Here is a 26,937-nt window from a genome sequence, read left to right on the forward strand (position 1 = left end):
CTTTGACTTATATATATGAAATCTGATATATCTTGAAAGTAGAACCAAGGGGATCCCCTTTGATACTGAATATGGGGTATGAGGCAATGAAGAATCAAAGATGATTCTATGAATTTTGGTCTGAAAGACTGAACAGGAAGAATGAATCTACTATCAGTTAAATGTATAAAATTACAGGTGGAACTAGTCTGGGAAGAACAGTAATTCAGTTTGGGACATTTTAAGTCCGAGATGTCTATTGGACATCCAAGTGGAAATGCTGCATTGGTGTTTACCTATTTGAGTCTAGAGTTTAGTGAAGAAAGTACTGCTGTCTGTAACCTAGTTAACCAAACATTTGCATTCCAAGGAGAAATAGGGGCCTCTCTGGGTATTTAATCATCCTCTCTTTCAGTATCACTAATGACTCAGAAGTATATTTGTTAACTGAAAAAAGCAAGCTACAGAATATTCCCATTTATTTGTACATACATATGTACATGTTGTCAGAGAAGGCAATGGCAATCCACTCCAGTACTCTTGCCTGGAAAATCCCATGGACGGAGGAGCCTGGCAGGCTGCAGTCCATGGGGTTGCGAAGAGTGGGACACGACTGAGCGACTTCACTTTCACTTTTCACTTTCATGCCCTGGAGAAGGAAATGGCAACCCACTGCAGTGTTCTTGCCTGTAGACTCCCAGGGACGGGGGAGCCTGGTGGGCTGCCATCTACGGGGTCGCACAGAGTCGGACATGACTGAAGCGACTTAGCAGCAGCATGTACATGTTGTATAAGCACACACATACAGTTAATATTTGTGTTCTGATGTTTTTGTTTCTACAGTAAGTCAATTAATAATTCATCTAAGGCTTCCCAGGTGGTGCTAGTGGTGAAGAATCTGCCTGCCAATGAAGGAGCCACAAGAGATGAGGGTTCCACCCCTGGGTCGGGAATGGGATCCTACTCCAGTATTCTTGCCTGGAAAATTCCAAGGGCAGAGGAGCCTGGCTGCTACAGTCCATGGTGCCACAAATAGTCAGACATGACTGAGAGAGTGAGCATGGGCACACAAGCACACACATACAACATTAACCATTTATGTGTAATATAACTTATAATGCATGCTTCCTTTCAAACAAACATAAAGCATTGTTTTCCTTCCATCGGACCCGTATTGTGAAAGAAATTATTTTAAATAAACAAATGAAAACAAAACAAAAACTATCTGAAGTTTATCACTGATGAGCATCAAAATCATCCAGTCTACCTTAAAAACATGTAATGGTGTTACTATCGTTTTTATTTGTTGAACTTAACTTCAAAAAATTCCTGTGGTAATGAACAGGCTTATCTAAACAGCTGAAACTTGCAGTGCAAGATGGCTCTGTTTCATAATTCTCTGTACCCCTCACCTCAATCACCACATATACATACTACACTATCCTAAAGGACAAGAGAATTGCAGAAACAACAATGGAACAGAGAGGAAAACCTTACCTGAAAGCCAGAACAATTCTAAAAGGATTTGCTTCACCTATCTGCTGTATATTTTTCCATCCCTTTTCAGTTACTACAGCAAAGAATAAGAGTAATTCTAGGACCCAAGAAACATGTCAATTCATATACATCCAAAATTTCTTCTATAAGTCCATTAGAAAACACAATTCTGAAGTATTTTGACAATCTTGTGACTTAGATAATAAATAAAAAGCATGTTTAGTTTTATTAGTATATAAGTTTCTCTAGCTGATTGACTTAATCTGGCTGTAGGCAATAAGACAAGTAACTCAAATACAAACATTACAAACATTACTATTGTGATGGGCTGAAGATAGTCACAAATCCTTTGATAGTCCTGTCAAGAGGTAGGGTCAATTTCCCTCCTCTTCAGTCTGAGACTGCTCTAATAAAATATCGTAGAAGTAGTACTGTGCAATTTTCTGAGCCCAGGCCTTGAGAATGGCACCTTCTACTTCTTATCTCTAAGAATACTCACTCTTGGAGCCCAGAGCTGCCATGTAAGAAGTCAGGCTATCCTGATCATGTGGACAGGTCCTAATACTAAATGGGAATCTGGGCAGTACACATCATAGCATCAACTAGAGGGTTACAGTGGTGAATAAAATCAGTAAGGCTCCTGTGCTCATGTAGCTTTGAGTTTGTAATGCCACTACCAAAGTGTAAGAGAGAAATGCTAATATGTTCACCAAACCCTAGATGTCTTCCATCTAGGCACATAGCAAGGCTGCATTCCCTAGTACCCTTTGCAGTTAGGTGGGCCATATGAATGAGTTCTGGCTAATAGCATATGTGTGGATCATCTACTTCAAAGTCTAGACCCCCTCCAAATCTACCTGCATCACCCTCCATGCTGTCTTGCCTTTTCCTGCAAACTGGATTTAGAAGTTTGTGGGTGGAAGAGTGGGAAAAGACCTAGCAGATAGAGGAGGCACTCCAAAAAGAGCCTGAGTCTTTGAATGACTGTGAGTGGCAGAGATGATTGACATCCCAAACCCACACTGGATGGAGACATGTGCAAAAATAAAACCTTCATTGTGTTAAGATGCTGAGATTCTTGGAGATGTTTGTTATAGCATTTGGCCTATCATGACTAATACATACATAATGGTTAAAAGTTATTTCCCAGTATTTTCATGTTTGTTTCCACTTAAGTAACTATTGTATTACATTAGATTCATTCTTAAATTTCTCTAACAGATTTATATTTTGGGATATTCTCTCTAGAGATATCCATCAGTAGAAAATAACCAACCAACAAGGTTTAAATTTTACTAAAACTAATATGGAGGAGTCAACTCAAAATAATATATTAAAAGATTTTTATTTTTACATTCTGATACTTTTTATATGGTATTGTGAACTGCTGCAACATTCTTTATTAAAAACATTTAGCACAAAATCAAGGAATATCCTCATGCTTTTACACACAGATTAATTTTTTAAGTTTGGGAGGCAGGAAGAATTTTTATAATTAAATAACTATTAGTGAACATTTCTTTTTATTTTTTTTAATGTAACAATATTAATTTAATGTAATAATGTTTGGTCAAAACTAAAATCACTATTCCAAAGATGAATCTAGCACTGATTCTTGAGGTGCAGGTTTTGAGTTTTATGTGCATAAACCACCCTGTGAATATTTCTTTGTATATGAAAGTAATATAATAATCATTGAAAATATTAGTTTTAAATTTAAATGCAATCATAGCAAGGGTTTGTTATGAAACATTTACATTTGTTTAGATTTGGCAGTTGTGTCAGAAGAAAATACTTCACTTTATTTTGAGAATAAAGCTACATCTTTTAATTTCAAAAACTAAGTATTCTCTCAATAGTGTAAATAACCACACTGTTACCAGGCACCTCCTTAACTGCTAGGAAATTTGTAATCTATGAAAAAACAACAAAAACATATAAAAAGAAACACTAACATTAAAAGTTATAAAATTAACCAATAAAAAGGAACATATCTGATATTGTCCTATATAGTGGGAAAAAGTAGCATCTTTGGACAGAGTGAAAGGACAGTAGAGAAATTAGCATCTCAGTCTAAAATAGGAATAACTAAAAAAATCAGTTTGGTAGATTTGTGAAAGGGGATTTAAAAAAATGGAACTGGGATTTCTTGGTTATTCAAGAACCATGCTTTCTTTCTTAGCAGCCTGGTGGAACCAAGGTGGTTGACGTTGGGATATAGTGTCCATTTTCAAAAAGGAAGTTGCTCAACAAGTGGTGTTGGGACACTTGGATATCCACATGCCAAAGGATGAAGTCAGACCTTTAACACCTCACACCATACACAAAAATAAACTGAAATGGATCAAAGACCCAAATATAAGAGTTAAAGAGACACATGTACCCCAATGTTCATCGCAGCACTGTTTATAATAGCCAGGACATGGAAACAACCTAGATGTCCATCAGCAGATGAATGGATAAGAAAGCTGTGGTACATATACACAATGGAGTATTACTCAGCCGTTAAAAAGAATTCATTTGAATCAGTTCTGATGAGATGGATGAAACTGGAGCCGATTATACAGAGTGAAGTAAGCCAGAAAGAAAAACACCAATACAGTATACTAACACATATATATGGAATTTAGGAAGATGGCAATGACGACCCTGTATGCAAGACAGGGAAAGAGACACAGATGTGTATAACGGACTTTTGGACTCAGAGGGAGAGGGAGAGGGTGGGATGATTTGGGAGAATGACATTCTAACATGTATACTATCATGTGAATTGAATCGCCAGTCTATGTCTGACGCAGGATGCAGCATGCTTGGGGCTGGTGCATGGGGATGACCCAGAAAGATGTTATGGGGAGGGAGGTGGGAGGGGGGTTCATGTTTGGGAATGCATGTAAGAATTAAAGATTTTAAAATTTAAAAAATAAAAAACTAAAATTTAAAAAAAAAAAACAAAAACTACAGAATTCTGAGAAGACTTCTAGGTATAAAACTTCATCTTGGTTTAGGTAATGATTTCTTAGATATGACACCAAAAGGACAAGCAACCAAAAGAAAAAAATAGATACACTGAACTTCATCAAAATTAAAAACTTCTGTGCCTCAAAGGACACCATCAATGAAGTGAAAAGACAACCCAGAGAATGGGAGAAATTATTCACAAATCATGTATCTGGTAAAAAACCTGTATCTAGACTATGTAAAGAACTTTTACAATTTAACAATAAAAAGACAAATTAACACATTTTTCTAATGGGCAAAAGATGTGAATAATTTCCCCAAAGAAGAGATATACATAGGAGGTATGCATGGATGCATCAAGTAAAAATGGAACATTCTACAACTGCTAGTCAGGGGACATCATCACCCTTTTCACTAAAAGGCTAGATTTTCAGCAGCCAAAGGCAGCCATTCCAAAGTGAATATGACAGAACATAAAGAGATGAACTGACATGTTTCACTTTACAGTTTGAACAGTAATGTTTCACAGGAAAGGAAAAAAAAAAAAACCATTGTATTTGCTAACCACATAAAAGCTTCTTCTCTTTGTAACAAAGTACAAAAGCTCTCTTCCAAGAACATACAACTGGCTGATAAGCACATAAAGAAAAGATGTTAGGACTTCTCTAGTGGTCCAGTGGTTAGGAATCTACCTTCTAATGCAGGGGATGTGGGTTCAATCCCTAGTCTGGGAACTAAGATCCTACATGCCCAGGGGTAACTACTGAGCCTGTACCACAAAACTAGAGAGACCAGGTGCCACAACTAAGACACAACATAGCCAAAAATAAACAAATAAATAAATAATAAAAAAGAAAAGATGCTCAACATCATTAGCCAACAAGCAAATGCAAAATCACAATGAGATGTACTTCATACCCACTAGGATAGCTATAATTTAAAAAATAGAAGTGTTGGTTAGGATGAGAAAATGGAATCCTCATAAAATGCTTGTAGGAATGTATGGTTGACCCTTGAACAAGACAGGGGTAAGGGGTGCTGACACCTCATACAGTCAAAAATTCACATATAATTTACAGTTGGCCCTCCATATCTGTGGTTCTGGATCTGTGGATTCAAACAACAGCAGACTGTGTATTACTATAGTATTTACTATTGAAAAAATCCACATATAAGTGGACCTGCACAGTTCAAGCTCACATTGTTCAAGGGTCAACTATAATATCTTTTGGTTGTTTACTAATTTTCTTTCCTAAAACCCACCCACTTTCCTCTTTGCTTCCTTTATCCTATTCTCTTTACAATGATAAATGTATACTGAAAACCTACTATTAGGCAGTAAGGCTTCTGCTCTTAAGTAGCTTATAGTCACATTTCTTGTCTTTCCTTTTCTCTTCTAATCACATACTGCTGTGCTGTCATGTGCCCACTACCACATTTTCTTACCATCTACACACTCCTCTATTTGTGATGATTGCATATTTTTTTGATTGCATATTTTTATAATTATATATATGGATGATATTTTTATTAACATTATTGAGGTATAAATGACATATCAAGCTACATATATTTAAAATGTACAAATTAACAAGTTCTGACACACATATAAATTTGTGCAACAAGAACTACAACCAAGATAATAAATATAACCATCACCTCTAAAAGTTCTCTTATATCCTCTTGCTCCACTGGCCACTTCCAAAACACCCAATGATCTGCTGTCACCAAAGCAGGTAGTCCTCACTTTGCACAGTGGTATTGTACGTAAAAATGACTGTGCATGAAACTGTGAAAAGCAATCTTAATAATCACTGGGGAAATTATGATTTTTCAGTGACCTTTGAAATTTTTGTCAGAACATTTTACTCCCTTATTGTTGGCTATATTATATAGGGAAATATAAAATATTAAAACCAATACGCATTTAATACACTATCATTTGAAACACTGAGAATTTAAACTCTTTTATCTCTTTGTAAAACTTATTAAGAGCACAGTGCTTAATTCTTAATTTACAAAACTTATGAAACAGAATAAGCAACTCTTCTATGTCCTGGAAAGTTGTCATACTGTTCTATGAACTTGGATTAGTTTCCAACATTTTGTCCTTTGTGCTTTCACTGCTGTAAAATTTTTTGAGAGTTCCTTTAATGTGAGTTTTATTCTGGCATCATTTTATCTGGAACATCTTCATTCTTTTAATCACAATCACTTTCTTCATGTCTGTATGTCTGCCTTCATTAAGTTCCTCTAGCTGCATATCTAGAGCCTCAAATTGCAACAGTATATCCACATTCCCATGTTCAACTATTTATTCTATAACTACATTGAATTTGATTCAAATTTCTCTTTCAGTATTATCAGTTTTTATTTCTCTAAGTGTTTGGTAGAATTTCCCAGTTGAAACCATCTGGGCCTAGAGGTATTTTTATGGAGAGTTTTTAATTACAAATTCAATTTCATTAATAGTTATGAGGCTATTCAACTGATTATTTCACATTGAGTAAGTTGTGGTAATTTGTTTGGATAACCCCCAGGAAGGCAGGAAAAACAAAAGAGAAAAATAAAAAACAGAGAACACTCATATACACACACAATAAAATAAAAGTCTGTTAGGATAGACTTAAGCCCTAACATATCATTAATTACATTAAATGTAAATGATCTAAACACATTAAGTTAAAGGTTGGCAGAATGGATTAAAAAATGATTCAAATATATGCTATCAAAAACACTTAAGATAGAAGCATATAAATCAGTCAAAAGTAAAATAAAGGAGAAAGATATAAATACAAACATTACTGAAAAGAAAGCAAGAGTGACAACATTAATATCAGATTAAGTAGCTTTCATAGCGGAGAAAATTACCAGAGATGGGGAGGAATATTACATAATAAAGAAAGGATAAATTCACCAACAAAATATAGCAATCATAAATATATGTGCACCAAACAACAGTGATACAAAATATTTGAAACAAAAACTGATTGGGATGAAAAGAGAAAAAATAACTTCCCGATTATGGCTGGAGACTTCAACCTCTGTGATAGAACAGACAGAAAATCATCCAGGAGATAGAACTCAACACTATCAACTAAGAGAATTGAACTGACATTTATAGAATACTCCACACAACAGCAGCAGCACAGGCATTATTTTCAAGCACCCATGGAACATATACCATGATAGACCATATCCTGGGCTATAAAATAAAACAACAAATTTAAACAAATTGGTATTATACAGAGTGTTCTCTAATACAATGGAATAAAAACTAGAAATCAGTAATAGAAAGATAAGAAAATATTCAAATAAAGTAAAAACCACACTTTTAAATAAAAGAAGTCTCAAGGGGAAAAAAGTAAAAAAGTCTCAAAGGAAAAAATACACTAAAGTGAATGAAAATGAAAATATAACACATCAAAATTTTTGTGACATAGCTAAAGCAGTGATGAGAGGGAAATTTATAACATTAAATGCTCATATTGGAAAGAGGAAATATCTCAAATCAATAAGCTATGCTCCCATCCAAGAAACTAGAAGAACAAAATAAATCCAAAGCAAGTAAAATAATTGAAGTAGTAGAGATAAGAGCAGAAATAAATTAAAAACAGAAAAGATAATGAAACCAAACTCCAAATTCAGATTTACGTTCTACAATTTATCATGTCAAGGGTCTGCTATAATACCTGGCTGCAGTGAAGTGCTTACCACTGGTTTATTGTGATTATCATGGCCACTCCTGAAAGAAGAATGTTATTTATGTATGGCTGCAGCACCAAACAGACAGTGTGGCATATGAATGACAATGCAGCTTCATGTGATGCTGTGGAACATGTGGGATACCGAACGTTGCCTAAGATTCTGAGCCATACTGCCCCAGCATTTTGCATGAGCAGCTATATAGCTTCGCAGTAGAAAAATCTAAAGAATCTACAGCACATGTTGTAGTTCGGAGAAAGACAGAAGCACAAAGAAACTATACCATGGAGAGTACTTTGTGTGGCTGTGATCAGGGAACATATAAGGGTTTACAGATTGGTACTCAAGAATTGGAAGAGATAGGAGCAAAATTTTGTGTTGGCCTATCGTGTTTGAAAAGACTGATATCCCCATTTGAATATAATCTGCCTTCCAGTCTGCTTGACTTTGAAAATGACTTGATTGAATGGAGCTGCAAAGTAACTAGCCCTACTACTTATGTTTTGGATGAAGATGAACCTCGATTCCTTGAAAAATAGATTACAGTATAGATAGTAATAATGAGTTAGATATCGAATTGACTGAAAACGCAAGAGACTATGAACCTTCTGCCCAAGAAGTAGTAGTTTCTGACTCTGAATCAAGAACCCTTTGATTCAGAGGGTTGAGCCCTTTGCCATCTCTTGTTAATTGCAAAGAAGAAACGAAATATCTTGGTTTTTATTACACAGCAAGTTTGAGAGAAATGAGTTTATAGAGAGCTGACTCAGATAAACAGAAAGCAACTTGGGCCTGTTTGGTTTCAAGACAATGAATACGTTTATTAATTCATGATAAAAAGATGGCTTTGTGAAATGGTCAGTAAAAATGACCAACCTATAGCAAGTAAAAAAGGAGATAAAAATGGCCCGTATCAGGTATGAAAGAGGGGGGATATACTACTGTTTCTTTTGCTTTAAGTGTGTTCATAATTGCTCATTGAAGCATTTTTATGATGGCTCCTTTTAAATCTTTGTTAGACAATTCTACTATCTCTGTCACATTGGTACTGGCAGCTACTGATTATCTTTGATCAAGTTGAGATCTTTTTAGTTCTTGATATGAGTGTTTTTCCTCCACTGGAACCTGTGTATTATGCTACAAGACTCTGGATCTTCTTTAAACCTTTTATTTTTACTGGCTTCCTCTGACACTGCTCTGGCTGGAGATCTGGTTGGGGAGGATATCACCTCATCACTGTTAGGTGATTGTAGAAGTCCTGGTTCACCATTTGGCCTATGTTGACATTCAGGGGCAGGAATTCTTTGTTACTACTGGGGGAGGCTGAGAGTTCTGGCTTCTCACCAGGCCTCCACTGATACCTCCCTTGCTGGGATTGGTAAGATAACCTTACTACTACTACTACTACTAAGTCACTTCAGTCGTGTCCGACTCTGTGCGATCCCATAGACGGCAGCCCACCAGGCTCCGCCGTCCCTGGGATTCTCCAGGCAAGAATACTGGAGTGGGTTGCCATTTCCTTCTCCAATGCATGAAAGTGAAAAGTCAAAGTGAAGTCACTCAGTCGTCTCTGACTCTTAGCGACCCCATGGACTGTAGCCCACCAGGCTCCTCCATCCATGGGATTTTGCAGGCAAGAGTACTGGAGTGGGATGCCATTGCTTTCTCTGATAACCTTACCACTGCTCCCTATATGGTCTTCACTGATACCATGTGGCAGGGGGAGGTATCCTCATCACCTCTAAGGAGTGGTGAAAGTCTCTGATACTACCACAGATGGGAAGGAGAGGGATACATGATTATTACTGGTTTAAGGTGGTAGTCTAGGCTTCTTGCTGTCACTGCAACAGTATATAAAAATACTGACAGTAAAGACATGAAAATGTCTGACTCTTATGTTCATTCATGATATTGTTGTGATTTCTAGAGATTGTGGCAATGATGATGAGCTAGTGAGGGTAAGTATGTGTGTTGGGCAAGACTGAAGTTTTTCTTAACAGAGAATAGACAGTCTCTCTGTGGGTGGGACAGCCTGGGCTTGTGTTTTTAGAAGTGATTTGATAAGCATTTCTGGAACATGACTAAGACCTAAGAACCTGCTGCTGCTGCTAAGTCGCTTCAGTTGTGTCAGATTCTGTGACCCCAGAGATGGCAGCCCACCAGGCTCCTCTGTCCCTGGGATTCTCCAGGCAAGAATACTGGAGTGGGTTGCCATTTCCTTCTCCAAGAACCTGATGCTAGGGACCAAAAATTCAAGAATGTGGTCTCTGATCTTTAAGAACCTAATATGTACTAGAAATAGATAGCTGTACAATGAGATGTACAATTTCTCATAGTAACCAGGAGGTCCCACCAGCCCCTTTATCTGATGCTATTCCTTCCTTCCCTCACTCATTCATTTAAACTTATACCAAGCATTTTATTTCATGCTGGCCTTCATGCAAAACACTGGCAAAGACCAGTAGGAAAAAATGGCTTCCAAAACTAGTCATTACTCTTGAAGAGCTAAACTTACTATGTCCTCTTGGCAAAAAATACTCTCCTACTTAAACTTCTTCTCAAGTCTTTGCAAAGGAAGGCTGTGTGGTTATGGTTAAACCAATTATTCCAGTTATCCCTTTTTACTTGGGTTTATGCATTTTACAAACTCTGTATGTTTTGGCCCTCTGTTTATAGATGCTATCACTATGAGGCCCCTATTAAAATGAAGCAACTTCTCATGGAGTTATATATTATAGGGTTATTATAGGGTTATGTAATTAGTGCTCTGTTTCTCTTCAAAGGCTAATAAATGCTACTGATTGTTGAGTCAGACTGGGAAATCTTGGTCTCCAAAACCTTATCATAATTTCAGATTGGACTTCAAACAGTTTTATCCTGTGAATAGATACATATTATATCCCTAAATAAAGAGTCTGACTGACTACTGACCTATCTTAGTCTGGTATAATCTACCATTGGTCTGAGTGAATTGCTGAACATGTATGTGACTTAGCATTATAAATGTATAGTTAGCCACTCAAAGTCTCCCCTCAAGCAACTCACAGACTACTGTAGGAGCATTCATCCCCTAAATCAAAGATACAACCATGAAAATACCTGACGGAAGGCTGTGGAAGAGTGTCTGGATTGGCTGGTACTTGGACTCCCTTTTCCCATTCTTCTTTCCATGTATCCGTGAAGAGGTAATAGTTGTCAGGGTTAATATGGTGAGAGTCTGGAATCTTCATGGCACTGATAAGGTCCTTCCGGAATACCTGTTAAGACATTGCACACACCTTGAGAAGACCATTACTATGGAATTAACACCATTTAATGTTCTCCTTTTAAAAAGACCATCCCCACCAACTCTGCACTCCAGCAAGAGAGACATCTCTAACTTCCTAAATGGTCAGATCAACTTCTATTTGGAAAGGGTGTGAAGAATTGACAGGAAAGTCAGCTTATTCTGGATTTAATAAAGAGTAAAGGGGTTTTTCCTGAATTTTCTTGGGCTCCTTGAATTTAAATCAACAGTACAGGTTACTCTTAAAAAAGTCTCTGTAAAATAAAAATCCTTAACTCTCTCAAATTAATCAATAAGTATCCTATGATAATTTGTAATTATTTAGCTATCACCTTATTTTAAAATTATTTCAGTTCAGTTCAGTTGCTCAGTCATGTCCGACTCTTTGCGACCCCATGAATCGCAACACGCCAGGCCTCCCTGTCCATCACCATCTCCGGGAGTTCACTCAGACTCATGTCCATCGAGTCCGTGATGCTGTCCAGCCATCTCATCCTTGGTCGTCCTCTTCTCCTCCTGCCCCCAATCCCTCCCAGCATCAGAGTCTTTGCCAATGAGTCAACTCTTCACATGAGGTGGCCAAAGTACTGGAGCTTCAGCTTTAGCATCATTCCTTCCAAAGAAATCTCAGGGTTGATCTCGTTCAGAATGGACTGGTTGGATCTCCTTGCAGTCCAAGGGACTCTCAAGAGTCTTCTCCAACACCACAGTTCAAAAGTATCAATTCTTCAGCGCTCAGCCTTCTTCACAGTCCAACTCTCACATCCATACATGACCACAGGAAAAACCATAGCCTTGACTAGACGGACCTTAGTCGGCAAAGTAATGTCTCTGCTTTTGAATATACTATCTAGGTTGGTCATAACTTTCTTTCCAAGGAGTAAGCGTCTTTGAATTTCATGGCTGCAATTACCATCTGCAGTGATTTTGGAGCCCCAAAAAATAAAGTCTGACACTGTTTCTACTGTTTCCCATCTATTTCCCATGAAGTGATGGGATCAGATGCCATGATCTTAGTTTTCTGAATGTTGAGCTTTAAGCCAACTTTTTCACTCTCCTCTTTCACTTTCATCAAGAGGCTTTTTCATTTCTCTTCACTTTCTGCCATAAGGGTGGTGTCATCTGTATATCTGAGGTTATTGATATTTCTCCCAGCAATCTTGATTCCAGCTTGTGTTTCTTCCAGTCCAGCGTTTCTCATGATGTACTCTGCATAGAAGTTAAAGAAGCAGGGTGACAATAGACAGCCTTGATGTACTCCTTTTCCTATTTGGAACCAGTCTGTTGTTCCATGTCCAGTTCTAACTGTTGCTTCCTGACCTGCATACAGATTTCTCAAGAGGCAGGTCAGGTGGTCTGTATTCCCATCTCTTTCAGAATTTTCCACAGTTTATTGTGATCCACACAGTCATAGGCTTTGGCACAGTCAATAAAGCAGAAATAGATGTTTTTCTGGAACTCTCTTGCTTTTCCATGATCCAGCGGATGTTGGCAATTTGATCTCTGGTTCCTCTGCCTTTTCTAAAACCAGCTTGAACATCAGGGAGTTCACGGTTCACGTATTGCTGAAGCCTGGCTTGGAGAATTTTGAGCATTACTTTACTGGCATGTGAGATGAGTGCAATTGTGTGGTAGTTTGAACATTCTTTGGCATTGCCTTTCTTTGGGATTGGAATGAAAACTGACCTTTTCCAGTCGTGTCGCCACTGCTGAGTTTTCCAAATTTGTTGGCATGTTGAGTGCAGCACTTTCACAGCATCATCTTTTAGGATTTGAAATAGCTCTACTGGAACTCCATCACCTCCACTAGCTTTGTTTGTAGTGATACTTTCTAAGGCCCACTTGACTTCACATTCCAAGATGTCTGGCTCTAGATTAGTGATCACATCATCATGATTATCTAGGTCGTGAAGATCTTTTTTCTACAGTTCTTCTGTGTATTCTTGCCATCTCTGTTAGGTCCATACCATTCCTGTCCTTTATCGAGCCCATCTTTGCATGAAATGTTCCCTTGGTATCTCTAATTTTCTTGAAGAGATCTCTAGTCTTTCCCATTCTGTTCTTTTCCTCTATTTCTTTGCATTGATCGCTGAAGAAGGCTTTCTTATCTCTTCTTGCTATTCTTTGGAACTCTGCATTCAGATGCTTATATCTTTCCTTTTCTCCTTTGCTTTTCGCTTCTCTTCTTGTCACAGCTATTTGTAAGGCCTCCCCAGACAGCCATTTTTCTTTTTTGCATTTCTTTTCCATGGGGATGGTCTTGATCCCTGTCTCCTGTACAATGCCCTAAAATTATTTACGTAGACATAATTTTAGTATTACAGAGAAGTTACAAAAATAATACAGAGATCCCATATATCCTTCTTACATTTCCCTCTAATGTTAACATCTTGTATAACCAGAGTATACCTAAACCAGGAAATCAGCATTCCTCTACAACTAATTTTCCCCCTAATGTCTTTCTGTTCCAGAATTCAATCCAGAATCACATTTTGCAGTACTTGTCATGTCTCCTTTGTATTCTCCAGTTTGTGATAGTTTCTCCTTTTCTTTCCAGACCTTGACACTTCTGAAGAGCATCGGTCACATACTTTATATAATGTCTGTACAATCTGGGTTTGTCTGGTATTTTCTCATGATTTGATTGAGGTTATTCATTTTTGAGCAAAAAATGCCACAGAAAGGATGCTATGACTCTCTTATCCCATTATATAAGGAATGTATGATGCCAATGTCATCTTAGTGGTGATGTTAAACTTGATCAGTTGGTTAAGATAGTGTGTCTTGCTGGTTTTCTCAGCTGTTAGGTTACTATATTTTCCTTTCTACTTAATCAATATCTTAAAGGAGGTACTCTTGAGATGATAAAAAACACCCTGTTTCTCCTCAAACTGTCATGGACTAATTTTAGCATTGACAGATATATTTCTTCCCTGCAAAAATTATTACTTTTGTTATGGTATTCTAATGGTGATTTGTTATCTTCCTCAGTTCTACCAGCCCTACATTTATGAATTGGAATTCTTCTGTAAAAAAAAAAATGCCTGCCCCTTCTCCCTATTTTTTTGTTCATTCATTCAATTATTTATTTATATCATTAGCACCTCATGTGGTGGTTTGTTGTTTTAGTTGCTAAGTCGTGTCTGACTCTTGCAACCCCATCGTCTGAAGCCTGCCAGGCTTCTCTGCCCATGGGAGTCTCCAAGCAAGATGGAGTGGGTTGCCATGCCCTCTTCCAGGGGATCTTCCCAATCCAGGGATCAAACCTAGGTCTCCTGCATTGCAGGTAGGTTCTTTTACTGACTGAGCTATGAGGGAAGCCCCCAGAACCTCATGGATCTATTTTATTCTTTGGGTTATAATTCAGTATTACTGTTAATTATTTTGATGCTGAAATTGTTCTACCTTTGGTCACTGGGAGCTCTTTCAGGCTGGCTTGCACCTATGCACTTTTGACACATCCCACTCTTTGAGTACTTTTTAAACTTCCTACATTACAACGTGCCTAGGCATCTTCCACTTGATTATAAAAGCTATTGATTTTATATGTTAATGTCATATCCTGCCACCTTGCTGAATTCTTTTTTTTTCTGGTGATTTTTTTATTTGATTTATCCAATAAATGGAGAACATTATGTGAATTTAACACTACTGGGTTGCTTTCTCTGACCTCTCAAGTTCAAGACATTTTTAAAAATTAATTTATTTAATTGGAGGCTAATTACTTTACAATATTGTAGTAGTTTTTGCCATACATTGACATGAATCAGCCATGGGTGTACATGTGTCCCCCATCCTGAACTCCCCTCCCTCTTCCCTCCCCATCCCATCCCCCAGGGTTGTCCCAGTGCACCAGCTTTTAGTGCCCTGTTTCATGCATCGAACTTGGACTGGTCATCTATTTCACATATGGTAGTTAATATACATGTTTCAGTGCTATTCTCTCAAATCATCCCACCCTCGCCTTCTCCCACAGAGTCCAAAAGTCTGTTCTTTATATCTGTGTCTCTTCTCCTGTCTCGCATATAGGGTCATCATTACCATGAAAGTTGAAGTATAGAGTATGATACAATAAAGCAATTAATTCTCAGTTGGTGTAGTCTGTTTAAATTGACATTTCACAAAGTTACAGGACTGAACGATCATATAATCAGTTCAATTCAGTCACTCAGTCGTGTCCGACTCTTTGCGACCCCATGAACCACAGCACGCCAGGCCTCCCTGCTGCTGCTAAGTCGCTTCAGTTGTGTCCGATTCTGTGTGACCCCATAGACGGCAGCCTGCCAGGCTTCCCTGTCCCTGGGATTCTCCAGGCAAGAATACTGGAGTGGGTTGCCATTTCCTTCTCCAATGCATGAAAGTGAAAAGTGAAAGTGAAGTCGCTCAGTCGTGTCCGACTCTTAGCGACCCCATGGACTGTAGCCCACCAGGCTCCTCCATCCATGGGATTTTCCAGGCAAGAGTACTGGAGTAGGGTGCCGTTGCCTTCTCTGCACCAACTCCCGGAGTTCATCCAAACCCATGTCCATTGAGTCGGTGATGCCATCCAACCATCTCATCCTCTGTTGTCCCCTTCTCCTCCTGCCCTCAATTGTTCCCAGCATCGGGGTCTTTTCAAATAAGTCAGCTCTTCACATCACGTGGCCAAAGTATTGGAGTTTCAGCTTCAACATCAGTCCTTCCAATGATGTCGTTTAAATGAATAAGGACTCATTCCATTTGCTACTTTGCAGGGACAATTCTACAAATACCTACTGGTTTCATTTAGGGAAGATTTAGAATTAATAATATGACCTGAATAGGAAACCAACGCTGAACATGCTGGTGATGAAGTGGTAACAAAATGACCTTCCTATGAAGAATCCTAGCCAATTAATTGGGTACTGTGTGGGGAGAAAGCTAAGTCTATAGGAAACAAAAATGGGAGGTTTATTACATAATGCTTTGTATAAGGAAGTAAGAGAGGATCACAGACATATCTATTAACATATTTTGCACAGAGCTCAGTGTTCTGGGTGGCCAGTGGGAGAAACTGAATCACCATTTTGCTGAAGACTCTGAACCATCTTTATAAATTACCAGAGTGCCTTTAATGAGACAGTGCTTAAGAAGAGGTAGCAATTTACAATTGTGCTCAACTACTGCCTCTGTGAAACAGGGTTCTGTGGGAAATCCTACCTTAGCTCTGGAAAGACTACTACAACCAAGTATTTTTCAACCTCCTAAAATATTTCATTATTTTCCATATGATATATTTCTCAAAATAAATCAACTGACTGCAAAGTCATGCTTTGGGTTTAGTAACAATCACATAGCAATATACCATGTCTTCATACCTGATAAAATTGCTTATGAAAATCTGTTCTGTAGCATTTTCTAAGTTAGCCTAGAGACACAGAAGTGGGCTGAATGGGGCCCAGCCCAACTTCAAAAACATGTCCACATCCTAATTTCTGGAACCTGTCAATGTTACATTACTTTAGAAATGAGTTCTTTGCAGATAAAAATAATTTAAGGATTCTGAGATGAAATGATAATCCTGGAAAATCCAGGTGGGCCTTAAATCCAGTAACAAGTGTCTTTATAAGAGAAAGGCAGAGGCAAATCTGAGACAGAAGAGAAGGGAGCACAACCATGGAGGTAGAGACTGGAATGATTCATTAATCCACAAGTCATTAAGTGCTGACAACTATCAGAACCTGGAAGAGCAAGAACAGAATTTCCCTAAAGCTTCTGGAGGGAGCAATCTGGTCGATTTTGGACTTGTGAGAAAATAAATTCCTGTTGTTTTAAGCTACTCAGTTTGTGGTAATTTGTTACAGCAGCCCTAGGAAACTAATACACACATTTACCAAACATAAGAGAAACTTGAAGACTCTAGACAAAGAGAAAAAGCAGAGGCCAATGAAATTTGGCTCTTGTCCATTGCTTCAGAAATAGCAAACTCCCAGGGAACAGGAATACTGTGAAGTCTGGGGAACCTGGGACTGTAGAAATACCAATCCAATTCATACCTATTTTTCTTAAGCAAATGAAAGCTAAATCCAATGACTACTGTAATTCTCTCTTCCACCTTTAGAAAAAAGACTTACATGGTAAGCTTGATTTCAATTTTACAAGCTAGCCAGATTAAATAGCATCAGATCCAAGGTTTCCAGAGAAGCATTTTTACTCAAGGCAGAGTGCAAGAGTCTGCCTTATCTTGCTGTAGAAGTCAAACATTTCAAGTATGAGGCAGAACATAAAATGCTGAAGAGGGGATAGGAATGCAAGTTCAGTACTCAGAAAGATATCTGCAAAGTGATACAAAATATATTTACCAGACTGGTCTCATGAATTTGCTTCTGGTAAGAAAAGGTATTTTTTAAGGTTTTTAAAATAAACATGGGCAAACAAAATAGTTATAGTGTGTCCTGATAGAGGTATCAGTTTTATTCATATATAGTAGTATACACATATATTCATATTTGTATTTATTTTCATAAAGAAACAATAAAAAGATAAGCCAAGAACTTACAAAGAAAACCATTTAACGGTAAGAAAAGGGGAGAAAATAGGGACAAGAGAGAGAAAGGGAAAAGGGGAGAAAAGAGAGACAAAAGCTGGATCTCTCTGAATGTATTTTGTTTCATAGTTTGATATTCGAACCAAACAAATGTTTTAAATGGTTAAAAATAAATTAAAAATCTTTATAAAGAAAGGAATATGGGTCTAGGGACAGACTGCTGGGATTGGTCTACTAATTTTATCACTTACTAGTTTGGGGAAGTTGTCTAAATTGTCTATGTCTCAGTTTACTTATCTGTAAAACAAGAATAAGAACCCTTAACCTCACTGGGATAATTGTGGGGATTAAACAGGTGAATTTATGTAAAGATCTTTAGTATGGTATTGGGCTCATGGTAATTGCTAAATAAACCTCAGCTGCAGTTATTTTACTATCATCAACATAGTCTCAGCTTTAGTTCTAAAAGCAGAAAGTTCTCTTTTCCAGTCCATAAATTGTTGATAGGTAAAAGGAGACGTGAGTTCATGGCTCAACTAAAACGTGGACGGTCTGACTTCCAAAGACAGTGTTCCCAAGCAAGAGCCCCATCGAGAACTTTAACCAACATTCTATAGGGCACAAGATAATGCAGAAACTTCACAAAATGAAACATGGGTATTTGCTGCTAAATTAAAGATTGTGAATGAGGGATCTGGATATTGACACTGACCTAGGTAATGAAGTTTAGAAGTTTTACAAGTTCTTAATTGTGTGCCTATTTTATATGCACTGGTAGTTTCCCCAAAAGTTCCTGAAACAAAAAGACTTTGTACTTACCAGATATCTGCTCATTTATGGTCAAAGAGGGAATTCACAGCCTAACATACAGCCCAGAAGCTATGCCAAGTCCAACAGTGCATGCCCATCCTGGCCCCTCAGATGCTTGCAGAAACAAAGGAGGCCTCACTATGAATTCAATTAGAATATCAATGCTTAACCTGCCAGAGCCACAAAATGAAAATGCCCTTCATGGACAGCTCTGGCTTTTACTGTTCTCATTAACATCTCTCAGTGGGCAGTTTCTTAAAGCACAGCTAGTCTGAACATTTCTGTGACATTTTTTAGAGGAAAAGCCAAAACATTTACTTCCTATATGACACAAAGGGGAACACTGTCTGGTCCATGTATAATGAAGCAGAGAGATTGATCAGTTTTGATTAATAGTCACTAAATCTAAAACTATACATAACTGATGACAAACAGATGTCACCCCAAAAGCATTAAAAAAAAAAAAAACCAGCTGCAAACACAGTAACTATATCTAATCAAAAGGAATAAACTGTAAGTGATTTTCTTAGAATTATAAATCTTAAGGCAAAAAGAGACTTTTCAGGTTATCTAAAAAGAATAAACCATTCAAAGCAGAGAAAGCAAAGAATTTCCATAAACAAAAACAGCCAATGCTGTCAAGACATTATGTCCCACAGTGGTTTTTCCAGTGAAGCGAAACTTATTTCTCAGTTTAAAGCTTTAAAAAGCATGGACATATCTTTCAGATAGTTTAAAATATTTCTTAGGTTTCTTATACAGAATAAATAGGACACTTCTGATGGCTATGGGCTGACATCAACTGAAACACTGATTCCCAAAAAGCAATGTACTTTTAGGCTGCTTAGGTAGGTTTGATAATTCTCTTTACCCTGTATCACAGAGGTATTTACCATGATATTGATATATCCTGGTAATGGAGGAGTGGGAGCAACTGAGTCTGACTTGAAGATCTGAGCAATTTTCGCATAAGAGATGACATCTGAAGTTTGCTTTCAAAGTTTTTCTCCCATTCCTCAATGTCCCTTTTTGTGCAATAAGTGTGCATTTGCAAGCTTAGTACTTTTTATCTGCTGTGGGTCAGAAAACCAAATAATCAAGTTTGTTAGAGATACAGGTAAAATGATATGAATAGGCTCTATTTGAGAGTATGCAGTGTATTCTGCTGACTTGAAATATATGAGCTTTCACCCTGCTGCTATGAAAGTCTCAGATGTAACAAATGAGACTCTAGGCCTAGAGGAGACATGCAGTCAATCTTTTAAGATAGGTTGATATGTTTTATAGACCAGTTAGACTAATATTAGGTGAAAATATCCAGGCTTTGAGAAAGAATGAAATATTTTTTAATATATTCAAATTGGTCACCTAGTACTATGAACTTTTTCTACAGCAATTAGCTTTTTAAAAACCTCTTCAAGAATAGTGGCTCACTTGAGAATCAGAAGAAGGCTACTAGCTCAGAAAAAAATATACATAAAAACATATCCTTAAAAGTCTGCATACAATTTTCAGAAGGTATCAAAGCCCCTGAACATATGTGGAATTCACACACCCCTAGGAAATGCTTCTCTAGAGGATAAATCAGGGGGAGGCACACACAGGAATCTCAGCAAAGCACTAAACATCAAAGAAAATATTTGTCTATCTGTGTAGCCAATTAAGCCTCAGAGAAAAAGATCATTTATACTGCATTTCAATGATTAACTCCTAGTTTTAAAAAAACACATGAGGTTTCATCTTGGACCTGTAGGGAGTCAGAAAAAAGAAATTCTCATCCTTATAGGAAGAAAAAGGCAGGAGAGGCAGCAAATTAATGATTTTTTGTGAAACCGTTAGAGAAATGAGTCACAGGACAAATGGTCAGACTCAAAGAGAGACAAGCATGCCTGCAGGGAGACATAGGACAGAAGCATTTACTTAGTTGGGGCAGAGGTCACAGTAGGAACATTAAATAAGAAATTCTGATGAATCTCTGGGGGCCAAGTGGGGACTACTAAGAGAATATGAAGTTTCTGGGGGCTGTACTCATAGGGAGTTCCCACCTTCTTGTAAGCTTTTTCTCTAGAAATCTAGGAGGGCTCTCACAGGGAAGTTAGGGAGAGAACCTGGAGAAAAAGCTCCCCCAGTGGTACTGTCTGGGTTGCTGGTGTTCAGTGTCCTGGCTCCCTTACTGAACAGAAGGCTTCATCTACAGAAGAAGGATTTCAAGTGAGGGCACTGAAATAATTTGACTGGTGCTATGGGAAGGGAGAAGCACCCAGCCTCAGCTTCCCTGTGTTACTCAAGGGAGAAAAAAGTCTTAATCTCAAGAGAGAGAATCTCAAGGACACAGACTGAGAATACCAGAAGATACCTGCTATAGGCAGACAGGATAATTGTGGGCAGGGGCAAAATGCTCTATCCCTGAAGGCCACTCCCCAACCTTGCTCCCAAACACAGGACTACTACACACTCCTAAGATTGAGATGTAATCAGAAGAATAGAGAACACTATCCCGCCTAAATATCCTAAATATTTAATACCATTACCACCACACTAAAGCCTCCAATGATAACAGTAGCTATACTAGAAGAGCTGCAGAAGACAAAATCTCTGAGGACAAGCATAAAGGAAAAGGTCAAGAAAGGAGACAAAAACAAGGTCACCAGAGGAATTCCAAGTCTCTTGTACCCATAGTAAGAACTAATTTCAAACACCCTTGTACACTGCTGGTGGGAATATAAACTGATGAAGCCCCTTTGGAAGACAGTCTGGCATTCTCTCAAGTGGTTAAACAGTTACCATAGGACTCAGCAATCCTACATCTAGGTGTTTTTGAAAACATATGTCCAACTAAAAACATGTATATGAAAGCTCACAGCATCATTACTCATAATATTAAAAAAATGTAGACAACCCAAATTTCTATCAACTAAATAATTGATTTTTAAAATGTGATATATGCATATAATGGAATATCATTTGGTCATAAAACAGAAACGAAGTATTGATACATGCTACAACATGGATGAATCTTGAAAATGTTAAGTGAAAGTCAGTCACAAAAGGCCATATACTGTATGATTCCATTTATATGGAATGTCTAGAATAGGCAAAACCATAGAAACAGAAATTAGATTAGTGGTTGCCAGTGGCTGGGAGTGGGGTCTGGGGAGCTAACTGCTAATGGATAGGGTGTTTCTTTCTGGGGTGATGAAAATGTTCTAAATTTAGATTGTGGTAATGGTTACCCACACAACTCTGTGAATATACTAAAACACCCTGAATTATACACTGTAAGTAGATGAACTGTATGCTGTAAGAATATCTCAAAAAAGATGATAAAAATGTTTTTTTTTTTTAAAGAACAATCCCTATGGTACTAATGACATCATCTGAAAGGCTTTGACATCCACTCTCACTTAGCAATAACAAGGCATTCCTCCTCCTCCTCAATGTGATATCAGTAGAGACTGGGTAGGGAGCCTAGACTGTCGCCACTGTCCATCAATAATGCAGCAACTGTTACCACACCACTCCCTGCTATAAGTGGAGGCAACAAAATGCGGACTTCCATCCCTGCTAAGTAGTAATGAGTTACCCTTCCCCATTCCCAGAGAGAACAGAACTACCTCCCTAGAGAGATAACAGAACTAGGATGAAGAATGTAGGGAAATCTGCAACTGGTGGTAAGAAGTCAGCACGCCTCTTCCCCACCGGTCTGGTTATTATGGAGGCCTGCCAAAACAGATTTAAATAAGACTTAGTGTCTAAGCTTCCTTGGTGGTTCAGTGGTAAAGAAACAATCTGCCAATGCCAGAGACACGGGTTTGATCCTTGATCCGAGAGGATCCCACATGCTTCAAAGCAACTAAGCCAGTGCACCAGCAACTATCGAGCCTATGCTCTAGAGCCCAGGAGCCACAACTACTGAGCCCATGTGCTGATACTACTGAAGCCCACTTGCCCTAGAGTCCATATTCTGCAGTAAGAGAAGTCACTGAAATGAGAAACCCATGCACTGCAACTGAAGAGTAGCCCCTGCTCTCCACAACTAGAAAAAGGCCTGTGCAAGAGTGAAGACCCAGCATGGCCAAAAATGAAATAAACAAAAAAAATTTTTTTAAAAGACCTGGTGTCTGTTATCATAATAACCCACCACCCCCACCCCACGAAAACCTAGCCCAGGATGCAACAGAAAACTTCTCAGAATACTAAGAACCAGGAATGAGAAGAGACTAATAAATAGACACCAACACCAAGATGACACAAATGTTTTAATTATCTGACAAGGATTTTAAAGCAGCCATCACAAAAATGCTTCAACGAGAAATTACAAACATGTTTTAAAAAAAATGAAAGTTTCAGTAAAAAAGTAAGAGGATATAAAGAATAACCAAATGGAAAATTTGAAATGAAATAATACAATAATACAATAATCCTTATTTTCAAATTCAGACTTAAATTGAAGAAAGTAGGGAAAACCACTAGATTATTCAGGTATGACCTAAATCAAATCCCTTACAGTGGAAGTGACAAACAGATTCAAGGGATTAGATCTGATAGAGAGAGGGCCTGAAGAACTTTGGACAGAGGTTTGTGACATTGTACAGGAGGCAGTGATCAAGACCATCCCTAAGAAAAAGACATGCAAAAAGGAAAAATGGTTGCCTGAGGAGGCCTTACAAAAAGTTGAGAAAAGAAGAGAAGCAAAAGGCAAAGGAGAAAAAGAAAGATATACCCATTTGGATGCAGAGTTCCAAAGAATAGCAAGGAGAGACAAGAAAGCCTTCCTCAGTGATCAATGCAAAGAAATAAAAGAAAACAATAGAATGGGAAAGGCCAGAGATCTCTTCAAGAAAATTAGATACCAAGGGAATGTTTCATGCAAAGATGGGCACAAGAAAGGACAGAAATGGTATGGACCTAACAGAAGCAGAAGAGATTAAGAGGCGGCAAGAATACACAGAAGAACTATACAAAACAGATCTTAATGACCCAGATAATCATGATGGTGTGATCACTCACCTAGAGCCAGACATCCTGGAATGCAAAGTCAAGCTGGCCTGAGGAAGCATCACTACAAACAAAGCTAGTGGAGTTGATGGAATTACAGTTGAGCTATTTCAAATCCTAAAAGATGATGCTGTGAAAGTGCTACACTCAATATGCCAGCAGATCTGGAAAACTCAGCAGTGGCCACAGGACTGGAAAAGGTCAGTTGTCATTCCAATCCCCAAAAAAAGCAATGCCAAAGAATGTTCACACTATCACACAATTACACTCATCTCACACTAGCAAAGTAATGCTCAAAGTTCTCTAAGCCAGGCTTCGATAGTACATGAACCGTGAACTTCCAGATGTTCCAGATGGATTTAGAAAAGGCAGAGGAACCAGAGATCAAATTGCCAACATCCACTGGATCATGGAAAAAGCAAGAGAGTTCCAGAAAAACATCTATTTCTGCTTTATTGACTATGCCAAAGCCTATGACTGTGTGGATCACAATAAACTGGAAAATTCTGAAAGAAAAGGGAATACCAGACCACCTGACCTGCCTCCTGAGAAATCTGTATGCAGGTCAAGAAGCAACAGTTAGAACTGGACATGGAACAACAGACTGGTTCCAAATAGGAAAAGGAGTACGTCAAGGCTGTCTATTGTCACCCTGCTTCTTTAACTTCTATGCAGAGTTCAGTTCAGTTCAGTTGCTCAGTCGTGTCCGACTCTTTGCGACCCCATGAATCGCAGCACGCCAGGCCTCCTTGTCCATCACCATCTCCCGGAGATCACTCAGACTCACATCCATCGAGTTAGTGATGCCATCCAGCCATCTCATCCTGGGTCATCCCCTTCTCCTCCTGCCCCCAATCTCTCCCAGCATCAGAGTCTTTTCCAATGAGTCAACTTTTTGCATGAGGTGTCCAAAGTACTGGAGCTTCAGCTTCAGCATCAGTTCTTCCAATGAACAGTCAGGACTGATCTCCTTCAGAATGGACTGGTTGGATCTCCTTGCAGTCCAAGGGACCCTCGAGAGTCTTCTCCAACACCACAGTTCAAAAGCATCAATTCTTCGGCGCTCAGCCTTCTTCACAGTCCAACTCTCACATCCATACATGACCACAGGAAAAACCAAATGCCAGGCTGGATGAAGCACAAGCTGGCATCAAGATTTCCAGGAAAAACATCAATAACCTCAGATATGCAGAGGACACCACCCTTATGGCAGAAAGCAAAGAAGAACTAAAGAGCCTCTTGATGAAACTGAAAGAGGAGAGTGAAAAAGTTGGCTTAAAATTCAACATTCAGAAAACTAAGATCATGGCATCCGCTCCTGTCACTTCACGGCAAAGAGATGGGGAAACCATGAAAACAGTGAGAGACTTTTTTGGGGCTCCAAAATCACTGCAGATGTTGACTGCAGCCATGAAATTAAAAGATGCTTGTTCCTTGGAAGAAAAGCTATGACCAACCTAGACAGCATATTGAAAAGCAGAGACAGTACTTTGCCAACAAAGGTCCATCTAGTCAAGGCTATAGTTTTCCAGTAGTCATGTATGGATGTGAGAGTTGAACTGTAAAGAAAGCTGAGCAGAGAATAACTGATGCTTTTGAACTGTGGTGTTGGAGAAGACTCTTGAGAGTCCCTTGGACTGCAAGGAGATCCAACCAGTCAATCCTAAAGGAAATCAGTCCTAAATATTCATTGGAAGGACTGATGCTGAAGCTGAAACTTCAATATTCTTGCCACCTGCTGCAAAGAACCACTCACTGGAAAAGACCCTGACACTGAGAAAGACTGAAGGCAGGAGAAGGGGACAGCAGAGGATGAGATGGCTAGATGGCATCACCGATGCAACGGACATGAGTTTAAGTAGGCTCCAGGAGTTGGTGATGGACAGGGAAGCCTGACATGCTGCAGTCCATGGAGTCACAGAGAGTCGGACACAACTGACCGACTGAACTGAACATAATAATTGACGTAAATAGATACTATAGGCTCAATAGAATAATGGACTTAACAGAATAAAGAATCAGGGGACAGGAGCTGGGAGTGGGCAGCGTGGGGCCTGAGGGCTGCGGTGCAGGCGTGGCTGTGGGGCTCAGGCAGCCGCTCTCTGGCGCTCGTATGCATGGCCCATGGACTCCATGCTACGAACTGGCAGCCCTCAGCTGGGCAGGGGCCAAGCGGGCATCCACTGACCCTGTTGGCAGCCATGATCGTGAACTCGGTGCCCTGCCCTCTGCTGCTCTACCTGTGCCTCATGTGGTTAGACAAGCCCCTAGGAATCTGGCTGCTCTGTTTACCATGTACTTGGAGCACTGGTCTGGCAGCAGACCCAGGTTGTCTCCCAGACTGGTACATGTTATCTCTCCTTGGCACTGGAGCTGTTCTGATGTGTGAAGCAGGCTGTACTATTAATGATATGTGGGACCAGGACTATGATAAAAAGGTTACAAGAACAGCAAGTCACCCAATAGCTGCTGGAGACATTTCAACTTTTTGATCCTTTGTTTTTCTTGGGGAACAGCTGACCTTGGCCCTGGGCATTCTTCTGTGTTTGAATTACTACAGCTCTTGGAGCAGCATCCCTACTTCTTGTCATTACCTACCCGCCAAAGAAAGGAATTAAATACTGGCCTCAGTTAGCCTTGGGACTGACATTTAATTGAGGAGCATTACTTGGGTGGTCTGCTATCAAGAGCTCCTGTGATCCATCCGCTTGCCTTCCTCTTTATTTTTCTGGAATTATGTGGACTCTAATATATGATACTATCTATGCCCATCAGAATAAAAGAGATGATGCTTTGATCGGGCTTAAGACCACAGCACTGCAGTTCTGTGAAGACACCAAGAAGTGGCTCAGTGGTTTCAGTGTGGCCTGCTGGGGGTGCTGAGCCTGGTGGGAATGAAGAGCGGCCAGATTGCACCCTACTACACTGCCCTGGCTGCTATAGGAGCCCATGTGGCTCACCAGGTTTATACTCTGGAGAGCCACAGACCTGAAGACTGTTGGGAAAAGTTCACCTCTAACCAAACAACAGGATTAATAATTTTTTTAGGGACTGTCCTTAGGAATTTGTGGAAAGCAAAGGAGACCAATGAAACAAAGTAAAATAAAGAAAACAGAATAGAAAATTAGCAAATTAAATTTATCTAAGGATTTCTAAAACAAATTTTTACTAAACACTCTCAGGTCTTGTTACCATATAA

At 38.9% G+C, this 26,937-nt stretch overlaps 1 protein-coding gene and 1 pseudogene across 4 annotated transcripts in view; one reads left to right on the forward strand and one right to left on the reverse strand.

Annotated features, from left to right (window-relative positions):
* JADE3 (jade family PHD finger 3) overlaps nucleotides 1–26,937 on the reverse strand; it is a 143,217-nt gene that overhangs the window by 39,272 nt on the left and 77,008 nt on the right. For all 4 annotated transcript variants that reach the window (XM_042242009.1, XM_027962807.3, XM_060407298.1 and 1 more), the window contains exon 4: nucleotides 11,239–11,396. In XM_042242009.1, coding sequence (XP_042097943.1) covers nucleotides 11,239–11,396 — 158 coding nt within the window. The remainder of the gene's footprint in view (nucleotides 1–11,238; nucleotides 11,397–26,937) is intronic.
* On the forward strand, nucleotides 17,060–26,866 carry LOC105605486 (4-hydroxybenzoate polyprenyltransferase, mitochondrial-like; annotated as a pseudogene).

This window comes from Ovis aries, chromosome X (genome assembly GCF_016772045.2).
Source record: "Ovis aries strain OAR_USU_Benz2616 breed Rambouillet chromosome X, ARS-UI_Ramb_v3.0, whole genome shotgun sequence".
Taxonomy (NCBI): domain Eukaryota; kingdom Metazoa; phylum Chordata; class Mammalia; order Artiodactyla; family Bovidae; genus Ovis; species Ovis aries.